Source organism: Phaenicophaeus curvirostris, chromosome 2, assembly GCF_032191515.1.
Source record: "Phaenicophaeus curvirostris isolate KB17595 chromosome 2, BPBGC_Pcur_1.0, whole genome shotgun sequence".
In the NCBI taxonomy this organism is placed as follows: domain Eukaryota; kingdom Metazoa; phylum Chordata; class Aves; order Cuculiformes; family Cuculidae; genus Phaenicophaeus; species Phaenicophaeus curvirostris.
The window spans coordinates 110,857,485-110,884,143 of record NC_091393.1 but is presented as its reverse complement, the minus strand read 5'-3'; the positions used below and the strand labels follow the sequence as shown (position 1 = coordinate 110,884,143).

Here is a 26,659-nt window from a genome sequence, read left to right as displayed (position 1 = left end):
AATCTCCCAACCTGTAAGGGAATAAGGTTTCCTCTTGCTCAGATCACAAAATTTTAGTACTAAGCCTCATATTTGGATTCAGCTTAGTCAACTTTTAAACACTCTACTCCAACACAATGCTAAACTAAGCCCACATCTGAAAGACAAGGGAATTCCTCAGACTCACCAGGCGACTCCCCATTTGACCTACAGTCTCCATAGAGCCTAAACTTACTCATTTGTGCATACCTCAAAATACCCCAATCTGTCTTCATTTTCAGGCCTTGAAAATATGTATGGAAACATTTAAACAAATGCCTTACTTTTCAGTGATCAAATACTGAAAAGGATTAAACACACCATCCCGCCAAAACAATACCAACGTGTGAAACAAGCGCTCTTCAAGGTTTCTTTGGCCCTTTTTTTCTCTTCTCACCTCATTTCTCTTCACTGTTCCTCCAGAAAACCTCTTCCCTGAAGGAAATTTTATTTCTTACATTTCCAGGAATCTTAAATAACCTTCTGTGATGTCTGTATTTCATCCACACACACTCCACCTCACTTCAAAACAGGTAGAAAACACCCGCTCAGGCGTTTTAATCTTCTTTTAAAAACAGTAGATGGAAACCAGATTTAATGCACAATTCTATGACTTCGCTGCATGAAAAAGCCAAGACACTTTCTAGTATATGAAATAGGATACAGAAACATAGGAGAGAAATAATCCCACCTAAATCTGATGGAAAGGAAGCAATCTGACAGACAGACATAAGACTAAACTGTTGTCTCCATACAAGCCCGTTCCAGGCTGTTCCTGAGAAACCGGGACGAGCTTAGTCTGATCAATAATACCTACCTAATTTTAAAGCTGGATTCAAATATCTCTAGAGGCTTTTGCTCATATTTAGAAAACATGAGACAGCAACAGGAACAACTGAACTGCATACGGGACAACTCATGAATAACCACAGTTTACAGAATTTGACAAAATACTAAAAATAGGCTACAATTTACTTTAAAATGGTCAGCTTTAAGTAACATCAATTCAAGTGTTGTTTCACATGGAGTTCAGTCAGCCTTGTTAAGGCATCCAGGAGGAAGATGAGACACAAGTCATATGAGGAGGAGGTGAAGTCATTTGGTCTGTTCAGCCTGGAGAAGACAAGACAGGGAGGACCTCATCGCAGTTTACTGCTTCCTCACAAGGAAAGGAGGAGGAGCAGGCACTGGTCTCTTCTTTCTGGTGACCAACGGTAGGACCTGAGGGAATGGCAAGTTGTGCCAGGGGAGGATTAGGTTGGATATTATGAAAAGGTTCTTCACCCAGAGGGTGGTGGAGTACCGAACAGCTTCCCAGGGAAGCAGTCGTGGTGCCAAGCCTGACAATATTCAGGAGGCACTTAGACAATGCTCTCACAGACCCACAATGTGAATGTTTGGGTCGTCCTATGCAGGAACAGGAGTTGGACTCAATGATCCTTATGGGTCCCTTACAACTCTGGTCATTCTGTGATTCTGACCTGGGCGTGACTCCAGCACTCTGCCTTTAATCCACCAGTGTGTTGATCAGGCTGTTGTATTCATTTCACTGGGCACTAACACAGATGTGAAAGATAACTCAACACTTCACTATGTCAGCACTCCTAAGTACATGTAAGAAGATGATATAATCCAGCCTGAGTGACATTTTCTTAGCAGAAACCATCTGCTGTGTTTCCATTTAAAAGATATTCTATAACAAGATATTTAACTTTCTGCAGCTTATATTTAGTTAGCCATGAAAGGATAGAAAGCCTGGAAGCCTGTGAAACAAGCACAGAAGAAACTGTCGGTTAATTTTCATACCTTAGTAGCATGGAACATCATAGAATCATAGAATAACCAGGTTGGAAGAAACCCACTGGATCGAGTCCAACCATTCCTATCAAACACTAAACCATGTCCCTAGATGACGGTGACGACTCATCTATGGGCTAGCAAACGCTAGCTGTTGCTGTTGTGAAGGAGCCTAAGAAAACAGCACAGGAAGCCAGGAAGAAAAATGCCCTTGGACAAAATTAAGAGCAACTTGAGGAAGAGCTTCAAGGTGCACCCATGCATCAATGTCTAAAGAAAGATGAAAGGATGGTCTTCAATCAGATAATGACTGATTAATCCTTTTTTTGCCATCATTAGCAAAGGCAAGCATTAGAAAGCTAATGACATCAATAAAACTTCAACAGACTGAAGGGAAAAACCACAGGGTTTTTGAGCTCTTCTTGAACTATTGGCTTACAGCCCAATAACACAAGATTTGCTTCTCCTGGGGGTGAATCAAACATTGCACACTGTCACAATTACTTTGTCTTTAGGAGATGAATAGCACTTTGTTGAAACAATTTTATAAAATGTTAAAAACTGGCAATTCATACAAGTTGTGCTTTAACACACATTCCCAGATGCAGTATTCAAATGTCCCATCACCTACTTAGCATCTCTAGACTAGCCAGCATTTTTCTCCACTATCCATTTCCTACCAGGCCAAAGCCCAGGAGACCAGCAGGGCACCAAAGTCTCAAGTAGGAGTAAAATCTTTATGCTCAGTAGAGCACCAGGTGATCGTTATTCCAACAAAGGGCAGTCTGGTAGAAAACAAAGATGCTGCATGTTCAATTTGCAGTAACTACAGCCAGTCAAACAATACAGACACATTGCAGTCAAGAGTGCCCAGGTAAGAACAGGCAGGAGCACATAGACACAGTGGACTCTTGAGGAAAATCCTGCTGTATGAGGAGATATTTCATAAGCATTTGTGAAAATCAAAGTAACAAGTGTTTTTAAAGCACTCTGAAAGAGGCAACTTAGAAGTCTGAAACAAGAACAAGAGTTCAAAACAAAAATTACCTAAGCAACCAATTTTTTGACAGAACTTAATGAAACAATTTATTACTTTACTAAAAGAATAGCCTGAAAAACTGCTTTGGTAGAAAGAAGAGAAAGAAAGAATTTCACAGATAAATAATAATCTTGAGTAAGAGATATGTTAATTGTACTTTTGCACTGCTTGTAACTTCAGCTATTAATGATTACTCTCACCTGATAATTTATTTAAACCTGTTTGTTTTCATTTATTAACAGAACAAAAGGATAATTAATTTGTTAGAAATGATACATCAACCAGCATCTTAAAAGAGCTTACAGAAAGGCTTCTGCCTTTTAGGTTTTACAAGGTCTTCTCTATTTATTGACCTCAGCAAGGCCAGCCAGCTGCTTAAGTTTAGCACCTTGTCAAGCTGGAACAATTATACTTTTTACTGCCAAGAAGTGCCAGCTGTGATGAACAGCACAACTGTCAGGGTTTAGCTGTATATCCTGTATATTCAGACCTTCACCATGTACAAGTGTCTAAACCTCACACACACTGACCTTATGTTAAAAATATTTGGAGTTCTTCTATGAAGTTGTATCTTCAAAGGTTACAAAAATGGAAAGCAACTATGATAAAACCAGTGCAATGCGTTCTGAAAGTGTTGCGTTTACAGGCCTTTGCTTTTCACTGTCACTTTCACTTCCTTCTGTAGTCTGGTGGGCTAATTTTAAAGGAATCTTGAAGGATGCAGTGTTTACTACACAGCAGTGAAAGACTTGCTTGTTCTGTTTGAAATATCAAGACTACAGAAATTTTTCAGGACTCAACTGCAAATGTTCCTAACCTCAAATATTTGCCTGTCTATGGGGTCGAAGACTATAATGCCTACCATCTTCACAGATTAATCCACATGAGGTAAAAGCATTCTAAATCTATGCACTAAAGTGATCCCCTGACACTGCAGGAAACAGAAGCAGACTGCAGAAAGCTTAGCTAAGTTAAAGAAACCAGAGCAGCTTTTTCCAGATTGTTTCATCCCTTCAGCACAATTCAAATACAGGTGGAACAGCAACAATATTTTTCAATTAAAGAACAGTTCTCTTTAATTGCTTTCAGTCACTGGAGAAGATCCTTTTCTTTTGTACAGACAGTTGTGGGAGATGAGTCAATGGAGGAATCAAAGAAACCGATACCTTTGTTTATAATGTAAATAAATAAGATGAACACGCATAGCTTTAGAAAGCCAACATAAACAGAATATGTGCAAAGGAAAAGTTTTAAATGTAGAGTTAAGAGGTGTACAAGCAAAGCTAATTTTGACTGTTGGAGTGGGATTCATCTCATCTAATTTTAGACACCTCTGACAGAGATAAGATGTTTGGCCTGGGATACTTTGTATCTGCTGGAGAGCAAAAGGACCCATTTCAGGAATGATTCACTGAACTTATTTTAGATATTTACTGTAGAAATTAGATTAACTACTCCCTACAAGTCCCCAAATCCCCCTCCCACTGCCTCAATCCCACCTGTCAAGTGAGTCCAGGAAGCAAGTAAGCGCATTCAGTGCAGACATCTGGTCAGGAGGGGAGACGGGACAGTGGGGACACAGCAGACACCCCATCCACTCCACTACCACCTACCACATCATCTTACTTTAGCAATCACTTTTGGGCTTCCCCCCTCTCACCCATTCCCTGTAAAATTCTTGGATACTTTACTCCTTAAGACTCTGATGTGACACTCCTATTATGAAAGGCTGTAAGAGGGCATCAAATTGGCATAAACAGGAATTATGAGACTAAAAAGTACCACAATATTTCATGCACATTCTATAGGACAGAGAAGTCCAACTCATTCATCAGAGCAGGATATTATTCATTTTACTTATGATCTACAATATAGGGAATGAATTCCACAATATATATATTTGAGACTCAGCTATTTTCTCCTTCTATCACTGAAAAACTGAACAAGACTAAAATATGACACTTACAAACTTAGTTAATATATAATAAAAACTAAAACTGTTTAATAGCACTGGTTGAGGAAAATCATCTTTATGATCTCAACTGTTTCTATGCTTTGTTTGATTTTTTCTTCTTACCCATATTGTTCTGTAAATTTTTGTTACCTCCTTGTCTTACAGCTCTTCCTCATCATTTCTATCTTACCAAAATTTGCTAGACGCTTTTCCCATCTATTTTATCAGGCAGAATGGCTGCTTGTTTATTGTTCAATAAAATAGTTTGTATTAACTAGAAGAATCAATTTAAACATAGTCAATTTTTACAACAAATAGGACTGGTTTTATAAACCACTATATTTATTAAGGGATTAATTAATAGGTCATTTCCAACACAAATTATAGTTCACTGCTATATGAGAACCCCTGATTACATGTTTCTTAGGAAGAGTCCAAGTATAAGTGAGAAGCCAATATAAAAATCGGTTACAAGAACACAGATAATGGAAGGTCACAATATTTGGGTGCAAAGGGTGTTACAACACTGCAGTTGTTTCATTGAAAAACAGACTTGAATATTAAAATCTTCATAAAGACTAGAAAAATCTCAATAGAATAAGACTATTGCAAGTTGCTTACCAATATCAATATATTTTGGGTCCAGCGGTGTGCCAATAGAGTTGCAGAGAACCAGCACATACTGTATGGAAATAAAAGCAAGTGTCATTACTCAAACATTTTTGTAAATGAGTAAGCTGTACAGTTTTCTGTGAAGGTGTATCTCATAACCCACACTTCACACAATCTAATGCTGGTCAGCAACAGGAAAGAAGGACCATGACTACAGTAAACAAAGCCCCATAAGCATGAGAGTAATTCACATTATAAATGAAGCAAAGCACAAAACAAGATGTCCACCTATTTTAAGCAAAGGAGCAAATCTACCAGGCAAAATACAACACAGCATGAATGACCAGCAGGCAAGACAGCCTGTGTCTCAGCCCTGATCTGCAAGGCACACACTATACTGTGAGTATTTACCAGCATGATACACTAGCAATTTCTCAGTGACTCAACTCTCACCTAGGTGACCATGCAAAAAACTGCACCAATCCTCTCTAGCTCCCAGAAGTTAGGACCCTTGTTCTATCCTTTCCAGACCTCAATCTTGAAGGCCTAAGAGGGCTACAATGTGGGAGAATTGTGACTAAGGCTATCCCTCCATCTTGCAGCACCACAGATACTACAAAACTGATGAGTTTTGTTAGTTTTAGTGGTTTTCAAATCCCATTTGGGAAACCTTTGATAGCACAGATAGCTCAGATTGGTCTGTTAAACTCAGGAAAACCAAATAACTAAAAACTGACCTAGAGAACAATGCCTTATTGTTGTTGCTGATGTATTAATTTTTCCAGTCCTAAATAAAGGATTAAATAGCTTTATGATGATTGCATAGGGAAATAAGAACGTCTGGAATGAGCAGTGCAGAAATTAAGAGGCAATTTTTACTGTAGAGTCTTTAGATTTAAATAAACCGGAAATACAGGGCTGCCATAACTCAAATGCCTAAGAACTGTTATCCTGACTCTCCAGAAAATGGAAGATAAATAGTTCTTCATAGCTCTTTCACCTCCTAGGCAATTCATGTAATTGTGATAGCAGAGAACAGCAACTGTACAGCTTCCCCCTTTAAACATACAGAATGATAGCTTATTAACGACACAAGAAAGGCAGAATTTAGGCTTTCAGCTACTGCGTGAACTTCATTCTTTCAAAGAAAAAGATCTGAACAAGGATTTAATTTCATTAAATAATTTATTTTTCTGGTTCTGCCACTAATAAACACCTCTCAAAGCCAGTGTTTTTATTTCTTTGTTCATCAGTTAAACGTTCCATCAGCATTCTCAAATTTCTCTTTCGCCAAAAAGATACATTCAGCCTCCACCACTGCAGGGAATCACACTTGGCTTTTTGAACTACTTATATTTTGTTTTCGTTATGCTTATATTGACTCTTCCCTGGTAAATTATCCCAACATTCATTCTTTAATCTGTTTCTCTTTTCTGCGCTTTTTACTTATTTCTGAGACTCTCAGTAGATCAGAGACTGCCCAGAAGTGATGGAGTGACAGCATCCACCACAGAGGCTGCACGAGCTACACACGGTGGGGCCAGGACAATGGAGCTTGCATTGACTGCTTTGATCAAAGTAGAAAGCTCAAGCCTTGCTGTGAGTATTAGCATTAAGTTTTTCATAACTTACTGACATTCACATCTGCTTGCAATACCTTTAAAACACCTCCTGCTGAAATTAGTCTTTTTTGTCCCATCAGCTATTGCTGTACATGTTGCCATCTTGAAATCACAATTCCAATGACCCAAATCTATTACAAAACAAATCTGTTTTTCAGAAAACAACTCTAATGAACTGCTACCCAAAGGATAAGCTTGTTCACTCCATTTCCTAAAAGCTGACCCCCCCTACTGTATTAACAATTACACTGGAATGACTTCAAAAGAATTGCAAGATGCTTATTATCTGTAATTACATTTAGCATTTTCAGATTCTAAAATTAAATCTCTTATTTAAGAAAGTTACAGTAAGTCCCTCCATTGTTTGTTTCCTATTTTAAAACTACAATCAAGAAAAAAATCTTACTTAATTGCAGTCAATTTCACCAAATGTTTTCGGCCATGTATACCATATTTTCAATCCATATGACAGTACAGCATTCATTGCACAATTAAACAAAGCAGCACTAAAGACTTTTTTTTACCGTTGCACCAATTGACTCCGTCTCATGCTCCTCCTTTGTAAGCAACATACAAGTGATATAAAAAATGATTGAGACGTGAACACAGTAAGAAAAACCTAAACCAAACATGCAGTAACCAAAGGACACATTTAAAGAAAGAAAGAAAGAAAAGGAATAGCTTGTAGTAACATGCAATTTATATCACCTAAAAAATTCCCCTATTTTTCTCCCCATTTCTGATTGATTCTATATTCATTACTACTCCAATCTCTCCGAGTTTTAGCTTTTCATTGGAGAAGAAACGTGAATCTGGAAGGCTGCAATTGTCACTACGTTACTAATGGCTACAAGGATTTAAAATACAGAGGTAGTTAATGGGTCCTGCACATTTTTGTTATTACTTTGTTGAGGTTGTTTTCAGACACTGAGTCCATTCAGGTGCCATTCTGTCAAATGGCACACTGAGGCTGATACAGAAGTTTACAGGAGGTGTCCCTACCCACGGCATGGGGATTGGAACTGGATGATCTTTAAGGTCCCTTCCAACCCAAACCATTCTATGGTTCTATGATCTAATTCTGGCTGTAAAGCACTGACATGTGGAACAGGGATTTTCACGGGAAACATAAAAAAAAGACTTTACCTGAGGTTGATTTTCATCTGCTTTAGTTGCTAAAACACAGAAGTCTCCATGAGTTGTTATGGAAATCAAGCTCTTGACATATTTCACATACTTATCATTGTTTTTTGTGTCCCAAAAGACTACACAGTATTCTGGACGATCAGGTCGGGTATATGCATAAACAACTGTATTGGAGCAGTAACCCCACTGTCAAGAGAGACAATTTTGGTAAGACCTATTGGAAATTACAAGAATTTAATAAATAATATTTCACAGCTATGAAAGAAAGTGTTTATTCAATATAAACAATCAGTATTCGATACTCTTTACCTATCAAGTGATGAACTGATTTAATAAAAGTATCTAAATACCTCTCCAGTAATAAGGTATTTGTATAATATTACACCAGTAAAAGAAGCATTATCATAACAAAGAAAAACCTATTGCAAACAGAATTGGAGGATCAACCTGAAAATTTGACAAGATCTCACTTCTCCTTGTTTCTTCTTTGTTCAGTGGGTACACAAACACACCCACTGCACTAACAGTTTTAGCCTTGAGAATGCTTGCTTTATGACTATTGATTTGGAAACCCAAAGTTCATTTCCTAAGGAAAATATAATAAACACCTCAAACAGTGCAATTCCTGAAGCAGGCAAAAATAAGCAATTATATTACAGCACTATAATAATTCATATTACCTCTTCCTTATTAGTAACATGATAAAAACTCTCCCTTCCCCACAGAAGAATATAATTATTCACATAACAAGTAGGAGAAAGGGCAAACAGGCAAATGAAGAAATGGAATTATCCAAACACTGTAAAAGCCATGACGACGTATTTTATTGCATTCACCCAATTTAAATTACAGAAATCAATAAAGAAAATCCTTTCTAACACAGTAGCATCATCTCAGAAAGGAGGTGAAGATGGCAAACAAGATATAAAGGGAACCACTTGAGGAGGATGATGCAGTTGTAGAAAAGCTTATAGAATTCTATGCATCAGCATTTACGGGGGGGGGGGGCAAAGTTTGTTAGAGAGCTGGCCAGAAGGGTACCCCCCATTCTAAAGAGAATGAAAGCAAGATGATAAAGTATCAGCAAATGAACTTTCAGAATAGATCTATAAGCTGAATTGGTTTTACTCTAGTTAAGAGTTCCTACAGGAATTCAAACACAATGCTGTGGACTACAGCCAGAGCAAGAGGAGTGTAAAAAGAAGGAATCATAAATGGGCAACTCCAGCTGTCACATAAGGCAGAGATGTAAAAAATAATAATAGAAAAAAGAATAGAATTAGATAGATGTGGATAAATATAACATACTGGCCAGTCACCACGTTTTTGGCCCTGAAGTTGTACCTCAGCCATTTTTTATTACCTTTCAGAGAGGCAACAGGCATGCAAATCAAGATGGCCCAGCTGATACAACCTACTTGGATTTTCAAGAAAATCAAACTCATTTTGGATACAGGAAAAACAATAAAAGGATTGGAATAAAAGTACTTTTTGACAACCAAGAGCACTATCCACAAGGATCCTTCCCAGAAATACAAAGTGGAACTTATTTATATGAAAGGAGTAAGTTATGAGGTAACAAGTCAGTAAACTATAAATCATGTTTGTCGAATCTAAAACTGATTCCAAGAAATAACAAAGGACCCCAGCATGCCGGATGATGAGGATATAAAGTCAAATCCAATATATGTTTGAACAAGGTAATATACACCAGAAGAAACGTAAACAGAGCTAAAGACTTTAAACAGATGTCAGGTACGCTATAAGCAGCTTCAAATTAATCAGCTCAATTCATAGTTTTTACTGTCACGTTAATGAAGAATGCCCTTGCTCTAACAGTAAGACTTGAAAAATACAGGAAACAGGAATTTTCAGTAGGTTGGTAATGTGATACTAACCCTTCATCTCCAGGTCATTAATTACAATCCAGCCTAAGTTAATGAGAGCTTTGAATCACTACCATTTAATGACTCTCATCTTGTAGATTATCCGGTTCCTAAAAGGGAGTTACTGATATAATCAGAAATAAACACAGCAGTACTAATGTGTATTATTTATTGAAGGACACCACATATCATTCATCATAAAAATATTTAACGTTGAAACTGAGTATACTACCAACAGATTAGGAGTTTATTTGCAGCAGAAATAGATTAATTCGAGATCTTTTTCTACTATGAATAAGCAAAAGAAAAAATAAAGCTTATACATGGAGTTTCTAAAACTAAGGTTTCAAAATATTATTCATTTGCAAACTGTGCCAGATCTTGAAATACACATTTTATCACAGACACTGAGGAGTTTAAGAAGCAGCAACAGGCCTGTGTTCCAGCTGTTACACGTTTCCCAGAATAAACATTAGGTAGCATTTCCTGCAAGACTAATTTCCAGCTCAAATTTCCAGACTCTTTTCCAGCAGACTTACAACAAACTATTTGAGATTGCTTCCTAGAAGATTTATTTTTACAACTCCCTGAAGAAGCATTTTTCACAACTGTGTGAAACAACACACTTCAACATAGCTGCAGCACGATCCTCACATTACACTCTCTCTCCCTTTAATCACAGTAGTTACACACTGACGATTAAAGAACATATACTGTGCTGGCAAAAAAAGAAGTATACAATATTGCATACTGGACAGCAATTGCTATTTTTTGTTAAACTGTAATTTTAAGTGAAATAGTCCTAACTCTTTAAAAAAAACAAAACCAACCAACACCCATATAGTAGGCAAGATAAAAACATTATTTAGATTAGCTAATACAGCCTTGTTAAAAGTATATTGGGAATTGATATATAACTAAGAACTACACACTCATTTCTACTGCTCAGGTTTCTACACAATTTTCCTGGTTCAAACTAGTCCACCATAACAATGACAGTAAAAGTAAGGCTCAATCAATCCTCATTTTATCACTTGTCCGACTCAGTTTAATCAAACAGCAATATAAACATTGGAGCCTTACCTACATGACAGGCTTAATTACTACCAAATTTAGAATCATGCCCGATTCTGGTAATATAGCACACATTTCCTTATAATGAAAGCAAAGCCACAAATTCATTATAAAAGCAATGGCTGAGTCATTCCATCACCAAGACAGGCACTCACATTCCACTAAAACTTTGTCAGTAGCATTGATCAAACAGTAATCTTCAATTAAGCACTGATTTACATATTAGAGAAAGCTACTTCTTCAATCCATTCCAAAAGAGAATAAAGAACAGGAAATACATATACCTTGTAATCTGGCCGGATGTTAGCAAAATATATGTAAGAATCAACAGCGAGTGCAATTTTCAGTCCACTTCCCTCCCAAGACACAGCTAGCATCTGTTTGCCAGGAACCTTCAGTGTGCGCAAATGCTTGTTTAAAACAAGGAAAGAGAGATTCTGAACTTATGGTAGGAAAACCACTCTTAAAACACATAACAGTTTTGATAGTTGATAAAATAAATACGACAATAGTGCTGATACCTGACGTGCCTTGTAAGTTTCATGTACGCTAGCAGTGTATTCATCAGTTGATGTTCAGCACCCTTAACTACAGCTTATAGTTTAAACAAATAAAAACATGTAGTTGATCTATGGCAAGAGCCTATAACAGATCAGCTGCAGAAGGACACAATCTGCAGTGAGACAATGGACATTTTACTCTTCTCTATTCCCCTTCAAAATAGCCTAAGAAAGGCAGTTAGATATCCATTTACAATTTGAGGGCTAGCAAAGAAATATACTTTCCATCTTCTTATATATCTTTATTTTGCTTTAGAATTTGAAGTTGAGTGAAAGAAACAGTTGAAAAAAATAATGTTTTCAAAAACTATAACCTTAGCAGAGCAGTTGTTTGCGGGAAGCTTTTTGTTTGCAATATAGATTTATATTTATCGACTATACACTGAAGTCAGGTTATCCAAGTTATCTGCCCTCTGGCATATAAATTCCACTAGCAATGACCACACAGACAAAACATACTACATTAAAAAAAAAATTAGCTACATCAGTATATTAAGTATTTTTACCTCACCAAATGGAGTATAGAACTGCACAATGTTTACATCTTTATCTTGAGAAGTTGTTTTTACGGTGCCTGCCACTGCCAATACGCTTCCACAGTGGTTCCACTGAATACATATTACATTCATACCAGTGTCAATCAAAACAGGATCTAGTTGTTAAGAAATAAACATTAAGAATATAAACACAAGTAGACATTTTGAGTCAAGAGTAGCTCAGTAACGAGCACGTCACATTTTGTACCTACTGTGGTCATTCTCATCTCTCATTATCTGGCATCTTCCATTGTCATAACAGACAGCAAGACAAGGACAATCTGGTTCAACGTAGCCTTCTGTACCATGATACCAATGTATCCCAGCAATACTGAATGTTCCAGCTAAGTTCACCAAACAACTCAGTTTCATTTTCACCTAGACAAGATCAGTCAATTATTTAAAGTCATATACAACATGCTATTTAGGAGAACTTATTCAGAAGAATTTATATCTCTACTGATACCTCGCAAAAGATCACATGCCTATGCAAGTCTTTTTCCTGTCCCAAGAAAAACTCTCTGATTTTCAAAATTTTAAAGTGCTTGAAAAAATTCCTTATTCAAAGGAATGTCAAGATCAGACATATGAAAACATACATTTTAACTACAAAGAAGTACTTCAACATTGGCATTTTCATTCTTTGAAAAGTAAGTTAAAAACAAAGAAAACAAACAGAAAACCCTACACACACACAAATGTGCTCAAACACAAAGAATCCCACTAGAACTTTGCAAAAACTAAAATAATTTCAAATCATTCCTGGCCATGAGATTCAAAAATAAATAAATAAATGAACCTTTTGTCAGCTTTTTCTTGATAAAAGTATCTTGAATATTTATTTCCACTTATTTTTATATATTAAGTGTCAAATTAGAAAGCCAATTAAGTTTTGTAATAACTAGCCTTTACATCTGGTAACATGTGTAAGGTTTTTTTCTGAAAGATAAGAGTGCACCTGAATCAATGTAAGGAGTACCAGGTAACTTATGGAAGGGAGGGAGGAAGGGAGGGAGGAAGGGAGGGAGGAAGGGAGGGAGGGAGGGAGGGAGAGCAAGAACACACACACAACCACACACACTATTGATAAAAGGCTGAGGAGGAGGGGGCGGGGGAGTAAAAATAACTTATTTAAAGACTTTCAATAATTTACAGCATGTGCTTGAAGCATTGTGACACAAAGTGGGAAGTAAGAAAGATACAGTGTGGGGTTAAAGAAACAGGAAGGCTAATAGATACTTTCTCAGGGAAAAGAAAGAAAGGAGGGCTACAAAGATGATCCCAGGGCTGGAACACAGGCTGAGAGAGTTGGGGTTGTTGAGGTTGGAGAAGAGAAGGCTTCAGGGAGATCTTACAGCAGCCTTCCGGTAGTGAAAGGGGCTACAGGAAAGCTGGAGAGAGACTTTTTACAAGGACATGGAGTGATAGGATGAGGGGAAATGGCTTTAAATTGGAGAGGGGGGGTAAATTTAGGCTAGACATTAGGAAGCAATTCTTCACAATGAGGGTAGTGAGGCACCGGCACAGGTTGCCCAGGGAAGTTGTGGATGCCCCATCCCTGGAGGTGTTCAAGGACAGGCTGGATGGGGCCTTGAACAGCCTGGTACAGTGGAAGGTGTCCCTGCCCAAGGCAGGGAGCTGGATTCTTTGAGATCCCTTCCAACCCAAACCATTCTATGATTCTGTGAGGAGAAAATTCACCAAAATGAAAAGCTAGAAGTCAAGGACACAGTTCCAAACACACAGCTCTTTCCAAAATCAGCATATTTCATAGTCATATTCCAATATTCCCAACAAGTAGCTAAAAAATAAATATGTAAACTGAAGCTGTAGGAATGTATGAATATTATAGTCACTTCCTTTCATTTTTCCATTTAGTAGCAGGTTTCCTCTGAAGCATGCAAGAATGACAGAAGCAACAGGAAAATAAACTACCATTTTATTCTAAAAGCATGCTAATGTCTTTTTAACATGAGCTTAATTTAATTTAGTTAGCATCACTCCACACATTTTTATCTTTTCAATGATTACTGCAAGATAAAAGGGCATTAGTTGATGTGATATTCATTTAGCTACCCAAAAAGAAATATTTATATTAAAAAGCTGCAGCTGGATAAACCTTGAGTGAAAACTTCGTGCACAAGACCTTATCCTGTTTTCAGTACTGAATTCCAGCAACTACACAAACAAACATGAAATGACTTGAAGTTTTTATGCGTGTTGAAGTTAATACCTTAATTATATGACCATGAACTTACAATGAAATTTCCCTGACTGTCGTAAATGTGAATCTCTCCATTTGCCAATCCAAAGAGTAAAACTTTGCTATCAGCAGACCAAGCCACGTGGCATAGGTGGCTGCCTTTCAAGTCTTTTCCCCAAATGCGATTGCCTGAAACAGAACATTGATTGTGCTTAATAAGCATACACAAAATTAAAAAGAGGATGCAAGTTATCAATGCAAGAACTAAAACATCTAAAGAAAGTCAAAGCAACAATTAGAAAGTAACTATTAATTGTATTTATCTAGAGAAAGAGAGTCACTATGTACGTAATACAGAAAACAAAAGCAATATAGTACCACAACAAGTAGTAGAGCTTGAACTTTACCATCCACTGATCCAACAATGACAGCTCCATCTTCATATACAATACAGATCTTTTGTCCATCAGCATTCCAGCTCATGCTTCGAACAACAGATTTATTTCTATTGTTAATCATCTCTTCATACCACGCTCCTATTGGTAGTAAAAGAAAAAACAAGTTATACTTCTGATTTGATCATCTAGTGGATTCAAGGTACACACTAATCACTGAATTTAAAGAGTAAAATTAATCTAAATTTAAAAAATATGCAAATGGTATGATAATGATATTTCTTAGCAACATGAAGAAGTGGTTAAAAAAACCCAAATAAAACATAATATAGACACACAAAAAGTTTATAAAAGTTAACAAGCTATGAAATTAGGTGTTCAATGAACTGGAGAAACTTGAGAATGGTCTGCTTTACATGTAAACCTGAGACAGTAGGTTACACGTGACTCTGCAATGTAATCTACAACACAAAGCTGCAGACGCAGTAAATTTGGAAAGGAATTAAAACCAAAGCTGTTCTGCCCTCCCAGCAAAACCCCAGTAAGACTACCCTATAGCATCCCTCAGACTACACATACATAATTACTGTGAAACCTAGTGCTTAGATGTGAGCTACATCTTTTCCTAAAAAACCTGAAAAATGAGGAACTGGACAGGGGAGCCAAAGTTCAAGGCGGGGGGCCTACAGGAAGAGATCTGCGCTTACCTAATTTCAGCATTGACAATACACTAGGAAACAAAAATGAAGAGAAAACCCATATTTGATAGGAATATGTTTTATGTAATCTACTGGTTGTTTTCCAAAACTAAGAGATGATTTATGGGACAGCAGCCATCACATAGCAAGCAGAAAAACTAATCAAGGGATAGTCTTTATGCCTGAAATGAGAAGCTGAGCTTTTATTTGTTTCCATTTTTCACTTAACAAAAATCCCCAAGAGAAGACAGAAAACCTTCCATTTTCCTTTTCTTTGTGTTGGAAAGTGGTTAATTTGACTGAGAGGTTTGCTGGCTTTCACATGAATTTAAGTGCACCAAAAAGGTGCACTAATGTGTGAAAAGGTCAAGAACAATAAAAGCCAATTACAGCAATACACTCGTTAGCCATATTAGTTCACTGCCTTAATTAAACATTTCTAAAGATTGCTTTTATGAAAGTATTTAATTGAGGGTTGTCAAGTTCTTGTATTTCTAACAGTATGTCCATGCTTGATGGACTTTGCAGAACTATTTAAATACAACAATGATTCACAAAACAGAACTTGCACAAAGCAGCACTACGTTACAGGGCTTTTTTTTTGTTTGTTTACATACTATTTTCCTCCAAGGGAATAAAGTAACAGATAAGAAAATAAGAAATTCAGATCAGTTTATCAAGCACAGGGTTAAGAACTCACAGCTTCCTCTAAGGTAGCCCAGCAGGACAAATGATGTTTTATATGCAAGTAAATTATGAAAAACAGACAAGTATTATAATAACCACTGGGAAATTGTTTTAAATCTAATTTGAGCTTTACAGTCTGCAAAATAAAAGTTCTGAAAAAGAATTGTAAAATATACTGGGGGGGAAAAAAGAAGAAAAAAGATTCTTCACAACATGGATCATTACGCCATCTCAAATTTTTCTGTAGAATACCTTTATAGAACATCCACACAATGATAAGTCCATTTTGATCACTGGTAGTCAGTTTTTGATACTGTTCATTCCATGTCACCACTTGCACAGAACCTAGAAAATGATACACATTTTTATTTACACCATTTAAATAAGTTAATAAAAACCACCACATCCAACTACATCAGCCTGGAGCTTTTCAGACATTTACACTGCTGGCTTGGATTTAGTCTTAGGCATTCTTCCTGTGTCACTCATGTCCTCTTTCAAAATACTGCTAAACAGCTCCTTTTGCTTCTGTATTCACTTAAGTAACATCTTCTCCACATTCTGCTCAGAATATTGCTTGAATTTCCAAAACCTAAATCAAGTTTGCAGTTTTTGACCATCTTTCACATGTGAGTCTGGGAAGCTGACAAACTTTACCATCCTAAGAAGTATTTTTTTTCCTTCCTCTTAGTATTTTGATCCTCAGTAGTGCTGCACTTATAAAACAAAATCTCCCTCACGATTATCAAAAAAGAGCACTCTACATACAATTCCTTCAGACCCTCAAGTCTCATAGGGGATCCTTCTCATAAATATTTGACTTGAAACATCTTAAAACCATTCCTAAACAGCATCTTATTTCACCAGTTCAACACAGGATATGAACCTGGCTACTTCAGGCATCAGTCTCTTTGACACCCTCACTGCATCACCCATTTCCTCTGCATCCTTGCCATTTCTCAGCATTTCAGTCATAAGCTTCATCAACAGATACCCTGAATGTCACAGATTTCTGAAGGTAAACATAATCTACTTCAGAAATGAAGACATCAATTCAAAATATCCACTAAATCAATTCCTCACAATTAATGTTTTCATATTTAACCAGGACTCCGAAATAACCTGACTGTTGACAGGTTTCAACTGTAAATCCCAATAAAAAGACCATTTCTTTAAATAATGTAGAATTTCAGCATTCTTGGATGATGACCCTGTAACATATCTCACACAAGAGTTTAATTCCTCCCTAATTTCCCTGCATTACATTTTTACTTTTATACACTATGTCACTAAAGGAAAATGAAAATGCCTTCAAGACAGAAATCAGGTTTATCGAACTTCTGTTTCTGCAGAAGAAAACATAAAGCTACCATAACATACAAGCAAATCTCACAGGCACTACCTCAAGAACAAGGCTTGTCCAGATTGTGTCACTAGAAAAAAATGCTTAAAAAGGCTTTCAACCTCATTTCAGTTTGTCACATAGTTAAAAATTTTATATACAGAGTATAAGAAAAAAATTTAATTGTTTGGTTTTGGGTTTATTTAAGTAGAACATCCTTGTTTCTTTAACTTAGCAATTCCAGCAACAGCTACTCATTGATTTAGCTTTGCTTTTCTGCTTTAAAGCATTCTTTATCTGCCATCTACCAAGACAGTACGTGAACAAATGTATGGCAGCAAATATACCATGATCTTTTATATAAATACCTAAAAACACATCCCAGTTCCATGCAACAGATTAGTGCTTCCAGATTAAGCACGCTTAACAAGTGCTGTATCAGTAGCACTGCACAATTAAAAAAAAAAAACAACCAAAAAAGGACCTCTGTAATGCAAGACACGCAACAGCATCATACACTTAAATAGAAATCAATAACTCCTCCTCAGAAGAAACAATGTAGACCAAATAATTTGGACAAAGAAAAGCCAGGGTAGTACAAAACACAACTTAGACTGTAATGTCAAAGTTCACAGAATTAACCATACAAAAACGATAAGGAAACTTTAAATCATAAAGGCAGAGTTTATGCAGCATGGCTTGTGCAGCATGCGTTCTGCATCACATGTGCTATCAGCCAAAACTAAGGAAAGGCCAGATCAGTTTGGTTCTTGACCCAGCAATTCACTCAAAAATCATGAAAGACTGACTGTAGGCCTCTCATCAGATAAATGGGTAAAAATAGAGAGCCCAGCCGTTAAACAGAATCATAGAATAGAATCATAGAACAGTTTGGGTTGGAAGGGACCTTAACAATCATCCAGTTCCCACCCTCCTGCCATGGAAAGGGACACCTCCCAACAGATCAAGCTGCCCAAGGCCCCATCCAACCTGGCCTTGAACTCCTCCATGGATGGGGCAGCCACAGCTTCCCTGGGCAACCGGTAATCTTTATTTCAGTCTTATAATAAGAAATTAAGCAAAATTACTTTATCAACTTCAGAAAATGTTGCGGTTTTTTATTCTAACCAGAAGTACATTAAATGTCCAAAGACACTTACCACTATGGCCTTCAAGATTTTGATTGACAGAAAGATTGCTAGGAGCTGCAAGTCCCTTTATTTTTGCTTCATCTAAAAATAAGAAAACCAGATGCAAAATAGACTAAGACAGTATACGTATTCCTATGTCTCTATCAGCTCTAATCACCATTAACAGAGGTCAAATTAAGCACCTAGAAGTATGTAAACTCTAACTACAGGACGAGTTTTCCATGCCTCAGTTCAACGCATTTGCTATTCACATCTGTCATCCAAATTCACTTACTCTTTGTTGTCTAGCAGCTTTTCGGGGAAAGAAAAACAACAAAACAAACCAAATAACCCACAACAACCAAACCCATGGCTGTCACATCTTGTTACATTCAGAAAAAAGTTGAAAAAAATTTGAAAATATATTAGCTTTTACTTTTCTTTGAATATAAGTGTTTAAAAAGAAATATAGAGCTTTCTCCCTAAAATCATGAAAAGGATAGAGAACACTCAAACAAAATCAAGAAATAACTAAATCAGTTCCAAAATAAACTGGAAAAGTGTTCAAAAAGAACAAGAATGAAACACGTGTCATGAAAAGAAGCAGCACTGAAGAAAACTTCAGTATACTTAACAGATAGAAAAGTTATGTCTGCCACGTAAGACAAGGTGGATGAAAACAGTATTCAAAAGAAAGTGACAGTGTATTTGACATTTACGTAAATATGTAGCCATCTCTGCACAGATTTAAATGTTATGCAATATTGTCAAGTAACCTGTGGAAGGAGTTATGCTTTCTGAAGTGTGGTAGCTTCCAATCTTAAAAAAACCCTCATTTACCTGACTGTGCTTCTAATTTTAAAACTTTCAGTAATCCATCCTCTCCACCACAGGCTATAAAACCTTGATCCTTATTCCAGGAAATACATCTTAATCGAACATTACCGGGAATTGCAATCTGAAAAAGAAATATTTTGTATGTCTACCTAGCTGCAAGAATTATGCTTCATTTTAAAATATCCTATCTGAACACGTATGACTGCACACAAGTTGAACTTGTTTCTATCAAGAGATCAGTACACATAAAAAGAGAGAGAAGAGAATTACAGTTACAAGCACTGGAGAAACTCTGCAACACAATACTTGAGAAAAGTGACATCTAAAATTCAGCAAATACTAGAACATAGAATAGTTTGGGCTAAAAAGGACCTTAAAGACCATCCAGCTCCAAACCCCCTGCCATGGGCAGGGACACCTCCCACTGGACAAGGTTGCTCAAAGTCCCCCCCAACCTGGCCTTGAACACCTCCAGGGAGGGGGCAGCCACAACTCCCCTGGGCAATCAGTGCCTCACCACCCTCACTGTGAAGAATTTCTTCCTCAAGTCTAATCTAAATCTTCCCCCTTATAACTTACAGCCATTCCCTCTCATCCTGTTACTCCATGCCCTTGTAAAAAGTCCCTCCCCAGCCTTCCTGTAATCCCATTCAGGTACTGGAAGGCTGCTCTAAGGTTTCCCTAGAGCATTCTCTTCTCCAGGTTCAACAACCCCAACTCTCTCAGCCTGTCGTAGAATGGTTTGGGTCTGAAGGGACCTTAAAGATCATCCCGTACAAGTTAATAACAATGGGACATGTCCAAAGGTGGGTACTGAAGGTGCCATGAGCATCAGCACAGGTGAGAGGGATCACAAGGGGCTATGCCAGGAGCTGGGGTTACATCCAACCTCTCCTGGGGGAGCAGCAGCTTAGATTCATAGAACAGTTTAGATCAGAAGAGACCTTAGAGATGACCCAGTTCCAACCCCCCCTGCCATGGGCAGGGACACCTTCCACTGCATCAAGGGCTTAGAGCTCCATTCAAACTGAGGTTGAATGTTTCCAAGGATGGGGCATCCACCACCCCTCTGGGCATCCTGTGCAAATGTTTCTTCCTAATACCTAGTCTAAACTTTTCTCCGCTTTTAAGTTTAAAACCATTACCCATTGCCCTATTGCTACAGGCCCTGCTAAAAAGTTTTTCCCCATCTTTCTTATAAGCCCCCTTTAATGAATGAAAGGCCACAGTAAGGTCTTCTCAGAGTCTTCTCTTCTCCAGACTGAACAACCCGAACTCTCTCATGGAATGGATTGGGTTGGAAGGGACTTTAAAGCCCATCCAGTTCCAACCCCCTGCCATGGGCAGAGACACCTCCCACTGCACCAAGGGTTCCAAGCCCCATTTAACCTGGCCTCGAACACCTCTAGGGATGGGGCATCCATGACTCCCCTGGGCAACCTGTGCCAGTGCCTCACCACCCTCACAGTAACAAATTTATTTGTAAGACCTCATCTCAATCTCCCTTCCCCCTCACGCTATCCCCGCACACCCTGATCAAGAGCTTTCCTGGAGCCCCCTTTCCGTACTTGAAGCTGCTCTAAGGTCTCACCACCCTCATCACGAAGAATCATAGAATAACCAGGTCGGAAGAGACCCACCAGATCATCAAGTCCAACCATTCCTATCACACACTAAACCATGCCCCTGAGCACCTCATCCACCCGTGCCTTAAACACCTCCAGGGAAAGTGACTCAACCACCTCCCTGGGCAGCCTGTTCCAGTGCCCAATGACCCTTTCTGTGAAGAATTTTTTCCTAATGTCCAGCCTAAACCTCCCCTGGCGGAGCTTGAGGCCATTCCCTCTTGTCCTGTCCCCTGTCACTTGGGAGAAGAGGCCAGCACCCTCCTCTCTACAACCTCCTTTCAGGTAGTTGTAGAGAGCAATGAGGTCTCCCCTCAGCCTCCTCTTCTCCAGGCTAAACAACCCCAGCTCTCTCAGCCGCTCCTCGTAAGGCCTGTTCTCCAGCCCCTTCACCAGCTTTGTTGCTCTTCTCTGGACTCGCTCCAGAGCCTCAACATCCTTCTTGTGCTGAGGGGCCTTCTTGTGATGATGGAGGTAGCTGAAACCAGAGGGAACCTAAGCCCAGCCCAAGGGGAAGCGGGCAGGGACCGAGCCCCGGCCGCACCCCAGGTCCCAAGAAAAGAGGGAATGCCCTCCCCCTGCCCCCCGCGCTCAGGAGCACCTTCTTGCAGAGATAGATGAACATGACGGCGGCAGCTCAGGCCCCGCGTCGCCACGGCAACGCGGCCGGAAGTGCACATCGCGCCCCCCCCACTTCCGGCGGGGGGAGGGGGCAGGGGCGGGAGGGGCGGGAGCGGATACGTCTCTGTTTTAGAGTGAAACGTCCAGTCGGTGGGACGTGGTGGTGGGTCGTGTTTGAAAGAAATCGCTCGTATCACCTGGGAATTTTAGCTAGTGCTTATAAACGCAAAGTGGGACAAGGTAATTGCTCAGAGGAATTGAATGTAAGCACTACAATTTGTAGCGTAAGGTGGAGTTATGAACACCAGTGCATGAAACAAAACGTGCCCCGCTGACCGTTTGCAAGATGCATCTGGCCTCCAGGGCAATCTTCCACAACCGTATGAAATCATACATCTCTGACAGCTGGCCTTAGCGTAAATGGGACTGATGTCACTGCTCCCAAATGCCAAGTCGAAAAGCCTTGCGTTAGATTTACAACTTGTTTGTTGTTACCAATTGCAGGGGCCGAGGCGTACTTCTGGCTCTATAAATCCTTGCATAATACCCGTGTCTAAGCAGAGGACGTGAAAGTAAGCAAAGTGCTGGACATGAAACTCGAGGACTTACAGAAAAAATATGTACACAGAGCACTTTGAGGAAGGAAGCAGAGCAGAGCTAGGTTGTCCCCTGTTAACTTTAATTAACTACAGCCAATTAGTATCAGTAGAGACACATCACGAAGTATCCACCACAGCCCAGCCCAGCCCAATCCTGTAGTCTTGGAGAGTTTGGAGTCTCATTTTACCCCTTGCTGAAGCGGTGTCCCATGTTCACCTGTGCTATTTAGCATCATATTCTAACTGAAGTCTCACTCTCATATGCAGCGAACGTGATAACTGAGCTTCTGCCTGCTGTTTTTCCCTGCGATTGTTTGTATCTATTATGTGCAGGACATAAAGCAAGCACCGACGTTGTTAAAACATGTCCTTGGCACCACTCAGATCTCTGTCTATTACTGCACTCATTAAGATGATTTTGTTTAAACAGCTTATCTTTGTTTGTTTTCCAGCAATACCGCTGAAATCTCTTGGGGTATCCAAATGCATTTTTCTCCTTTACTCAAGCTTTGGTAAAAAGGGAAGTGCTTTGTGACATCTCCTTGTTTTGTACACACCTGCCACCTTGGTGACCATGATAGCAACATGCTCCTCTATTGCTCTGGAAACTGGCTTTACATACCCGGCTTCATCTCCCTCTTAATTCTTCCACTGGGGCACTAAATCTGGACTAAGCTGAAATGCTAGGACAATAATTCTTAATCCACTGTGGAACATTAACTGCGTGTTAAGACAGCGATTTGCTGTATATTATAAATGTGGTTCTATTTCGTTTCCTCTGTGGAGATGCTGATTCACTGATGGAGTGATGTTCTTCCAGGCAGGAAAAGATTAAATAGAGACAACAGACTCAGAAGTAATAAATAAGGCTGTAGAACAAACCTCCCTGATATTATTTTAGAGGCCATGTGTAATCATGTCATCAGAGATGTGTTGTGATACACACACGCAAAGGAGCAGAGCTAAGGTGCTGCCTCTAACCTCATGCTGTGCAGGCTGGTGAGGTCACAGTGTTCACAGCTGTATATTGGTCCAGCACTGGGAAGGATGTTTGCATCTATTTATCTACCAGAACGATCTCCTTTCACTTCTCTCTTGGCCCCATCACTGTCAAAGTGTTCTTCAAAAGAATGGGAGTGCTACTTCCCTTGCTGCCCAAATGCAAACCTGGGGTGCTGGGAAGAGGCAGGGTGCTTACTCCCCAAAATCAACAGAACCTGTAGTAGAAAGCAACCATGTTTCCTGTCCCCTGCTCCTGAACTCAGTGTGTGGGTGCACTCTCTGCTTCCTAGCACGCTTCTATGGAGAGGCTGTGTGGCTGGAACTCCAGTCATGTTTGGAGAACACACACAGAGCACAGCTGAAGTCACACCCAACCTGTTGGAGAATTGTCACATAACCCTGTCAGAAGGGACCCTCTTCAAAACCAGGCAGCAGCACCTGATCAAAGGCAAGGCTGTTCCTTGTCTTGCTTGGTTTTGTGATTTTCTGATCCAGAAAGCAGCTGGAGCACTACTGTCCTCCTGGCTGTCACTGGTACTGGTGATAGGAGCTTACCAGACCACACTTCCACAGGGCAGAACGTGCAGCACATTTGGAATAGGGAGCAGAGGCAGAGGGAAGAGGCTCACTGGTCTGTTTCTGTCTTTCCAGGGATAATGGCCAAATGGCTCACCTTCCAGCAGTCCTTTGAGTGCACCAATCTACTCCAGCACCAAAAACTGTCTGGTTTAGTGCTCCTGTCCAGGTCCACAGCCAAACCAGGCAGCAGTTTTCCCCCAAGGGAAAAGGGAAAGGGAAATGAGAGGGAGACCTGTGGGCTGGAAACCAAAGCTTTAATGAAACAAGAATAACATAAAAGGAAAATAATAATACTAATAAGAGAATAATAAAACATATACAAGTATATAAAAAGCCAAATCACTCTTCCCCAATGACTGCATCAACACTGATGCTGCAGGGTAGGAGCAGGGAAAGGCCTGGGGTGGACTTGATAACAGATGGGAACTGAATTCAGGAAGATGTGGATCAGGATCAGAGTCAGACAAGTAGATGAGGACTTCACTGGATGCTGGCCATCGAAGAAGAGGGCTTGACCCTTGTCATCCCTCAGCTTTATTCCGAGGATGTCATATATGGCATAGGATACACCGTTGGTCAGGTTTGGGTTGCCTGCCCTGCCCACTCCTCCCTGCAGGGGTGACCCCCTTTTTACACCCTTTGGCTTATGGCATTTCACCAGCTCGAGGATCACCTTCGTTTACACAGGAATGAGTATGAGTAGTGACCTCTCTACGTGCCAGTGCCCTCTTCCCTTGGTGATGAACATCAGGTGTATCCCTTCCAGAGGCAGCCTCTATCTGGAAGAAACCAAAGTCACCTGGCAGAGGCTTTGCTGAGAAGTCAGAATTGGTTCTGCTTTGGCTCAGACGAGAACAGTTGTGTAGCTGTGAGTGATTAAACCTACAAGATATGTATTGGAGGTGCCCCTGCTCACTCCCTCAGGTGAGGATGCTCTCCCTGGCCTGGGCACGTGTCTCTAGTTCCCAGCTCTCCTCATTAACTGTAGGATGGGTTGGATGCCTGTCCTGGTGGCTCACAGTGCCAGCCATTCTCCTTTAACATGTCAGGGAGCTTCTGGGTTTCACAGCAGGGTCGTAGCTGACGTTCTTAGCACAGTCCTCTTATTTCCCCCATCATAGCAACTGATATTCCACGCAGTGGTGCCTCCTTTCTGGTCAGGCTGTTCTTGTCAGTTTATTTTTAAGGTTTCCCCCAAAACATGCTCAGTAAGAGCTTTTCCATAGTTGCTTCTCAAGATTTGCATTTCAACATGGCATTAGTTCTTGGAGCTGACTTCAGGCTCCTGTCACCTGCCTGCAAGGCTGATCCACAGTGCTAACCCAATTGGACAATCTGAACAGGGGATTACACTCTCGCTTCTGTTCATAGCACACCATCTTTCTTGGCCACTTTCTTTTTTTTACTTTTACTTGTTCTCTTGCTTTTGTGGAACATCTTAGACCTCACCACCTAATGGAAGGGCTGCAGCACCTGCTAGAAGGATTTTTTGGTGTGTTTTTCTAAGTGCTTGTCAGATTGCCCAGGTTTTCAGCTTCGTGGCAGGCCTGGCTGATTTGTGACTGATGATGCCACAGAGGTGGTTCTCTTTTTTCTTCCCCCCCAAGTCATCTGCTTTAAACTATTATCAGTGATAGGTTTGTCCTTACAAGTTCATGGGGCTTCAGCACCACATGTGTCATTGGATCCAAAGAGGATGTCAGACTTAACCGTATTTGCTTTCCAAAATTTAGTTTCCTTCTGGACTGGAACTCCCTGGTTCTAACTCATTTCTGGATGGCATTGAGTTAAGTCTTTTTTTCACTCCTCTCCCTAGACAAATGGTTGGGGTTTTTTTTGTTTGGGTGTTTTTTTTCCTGTGAGGATTATCTAGTTGTAAAGGTTCCTTGTTGTTTTGCCTACACATTCCCTTTGCTTCAGATCATTTCTGAATTCTCCTGTTTCTAACTGTTGCTCCCATTATGATGCTTGGACTCTTACACACAATTTAAAACATCTCCTGTCATTCATACATTTGCAGCTGAGACTTTGCTTTGTTAGTTCTGCTTGATCTTTCCTCACTAGTTCCAAAAGCTCTTATTTTGTTTTAATTTGGCAGATAATGTTCCTCGAGTTCAAGCTCTCATGATCTTTCCTGCGCCTGTCTGCCAGTATCCATAACCTTTTCCTTACAAATAGTTCTCAGCACTTTGCCAAGATGTCATAGTAAGAACAAAGTGGGAAAAAGTACGGATGCTAATGACATTTATTGAATACTCCAAGTAATGATCCTTGGCTTCATCTTCTGCCAAAATGTACTTGATATGCTCTCTTTTTGGTCTCTCGCTATGAGTATAAAAATGACCTTCCTCTTTATTCTTTTGCTATAATTGTAAAAACTCTTGTTCCAAACAGGTGGTTTAACTGCCTTACTTGGCAAGTTTAACAGCCTGAGTACCATGGCCCTGCATCTTTGATGATAAATGGAAGGGGAAGTAAGTGGAGAGTAAGTTACTGTCGTGCCCCCTCCCAGAGTGATCACAGTTAGGTTTTGGAGTTGTGAGCCCCTTTGAATGTCTCTCTACTGCCAAACAAACTGGTGAGGTAGTAATCACACTACCTGTAAACAAAAAAAAAGGCAGTAAAAAACCTACTAAACTCCTAGAAAGGCACAATTAAACTCAAGGCTGCTGCATCCAGACTGCCCATTGGGAATGA

General features: G+C 39.5%; 1 protein-coding gene across 2 annotated transcripts in view; it reads right to left on the bottom strand.

Moving 5' to 3' along the window:
• Nucleotides 1–21,813, bottom strand: part of WDR35 (WD repeat domain 35) — a 42,294-nt gene extending 20,481 nt beyond the window's left edge. Inside the window, exons 1-12 of one of the 2 annotated variants that reach the window (XM_069850457.1) lie at nt 21,763–21,813; nt 19,540–19,657; nt 18,730–18,801; nt 16,480–16,572; nt 14,855–14,983; nt 14,503–14,636; nt 12,457–12,622; nt 12,215–12,360; nt 11,433–11,558; nt 8,189–8,374; nt 7,567–7,599; nt 5,430–5,490 (exon numbers count right to left, since the gene is read on the bottom strand). In XM_069850457.1, the coding sequence (XP_069706558.1) occupies nt 5,430–5,490; nt 7,567–7,599; nt 8,189–8,374; nt 11,433–11,558; nt 12,215–12,360; nt 12,457–12,622; nt 14,503–14,636; nt 14,855–14,983; nt 16,480–16,572; nt 18,730–18,801; nt 19,540–19,657; nt 21,763–21,786 (1,288 nt within the window). In that variant the 5' untranslated portion in view covers nt 21,787–21,813. The remainder of the gene's footprint in view (nt 1–5,429; nt 5,491–7,566; nt 7,600–8,188; nt 8,375–11,432; nt 11,559–12,214; nt 12,361–12,456; nt 12,623–14,502; nt 14,637–14,854; nt 14,984–16,479; nt 16,573–18,729; nt 18,802–19,539; nt 19,658–21,762) is intronic. The other variant, XM_069850458.1, reaches the window with a different exon arrangement.
• Nucleotides 21,814–26,659: the final 4,846 nt, after the last annotated feature.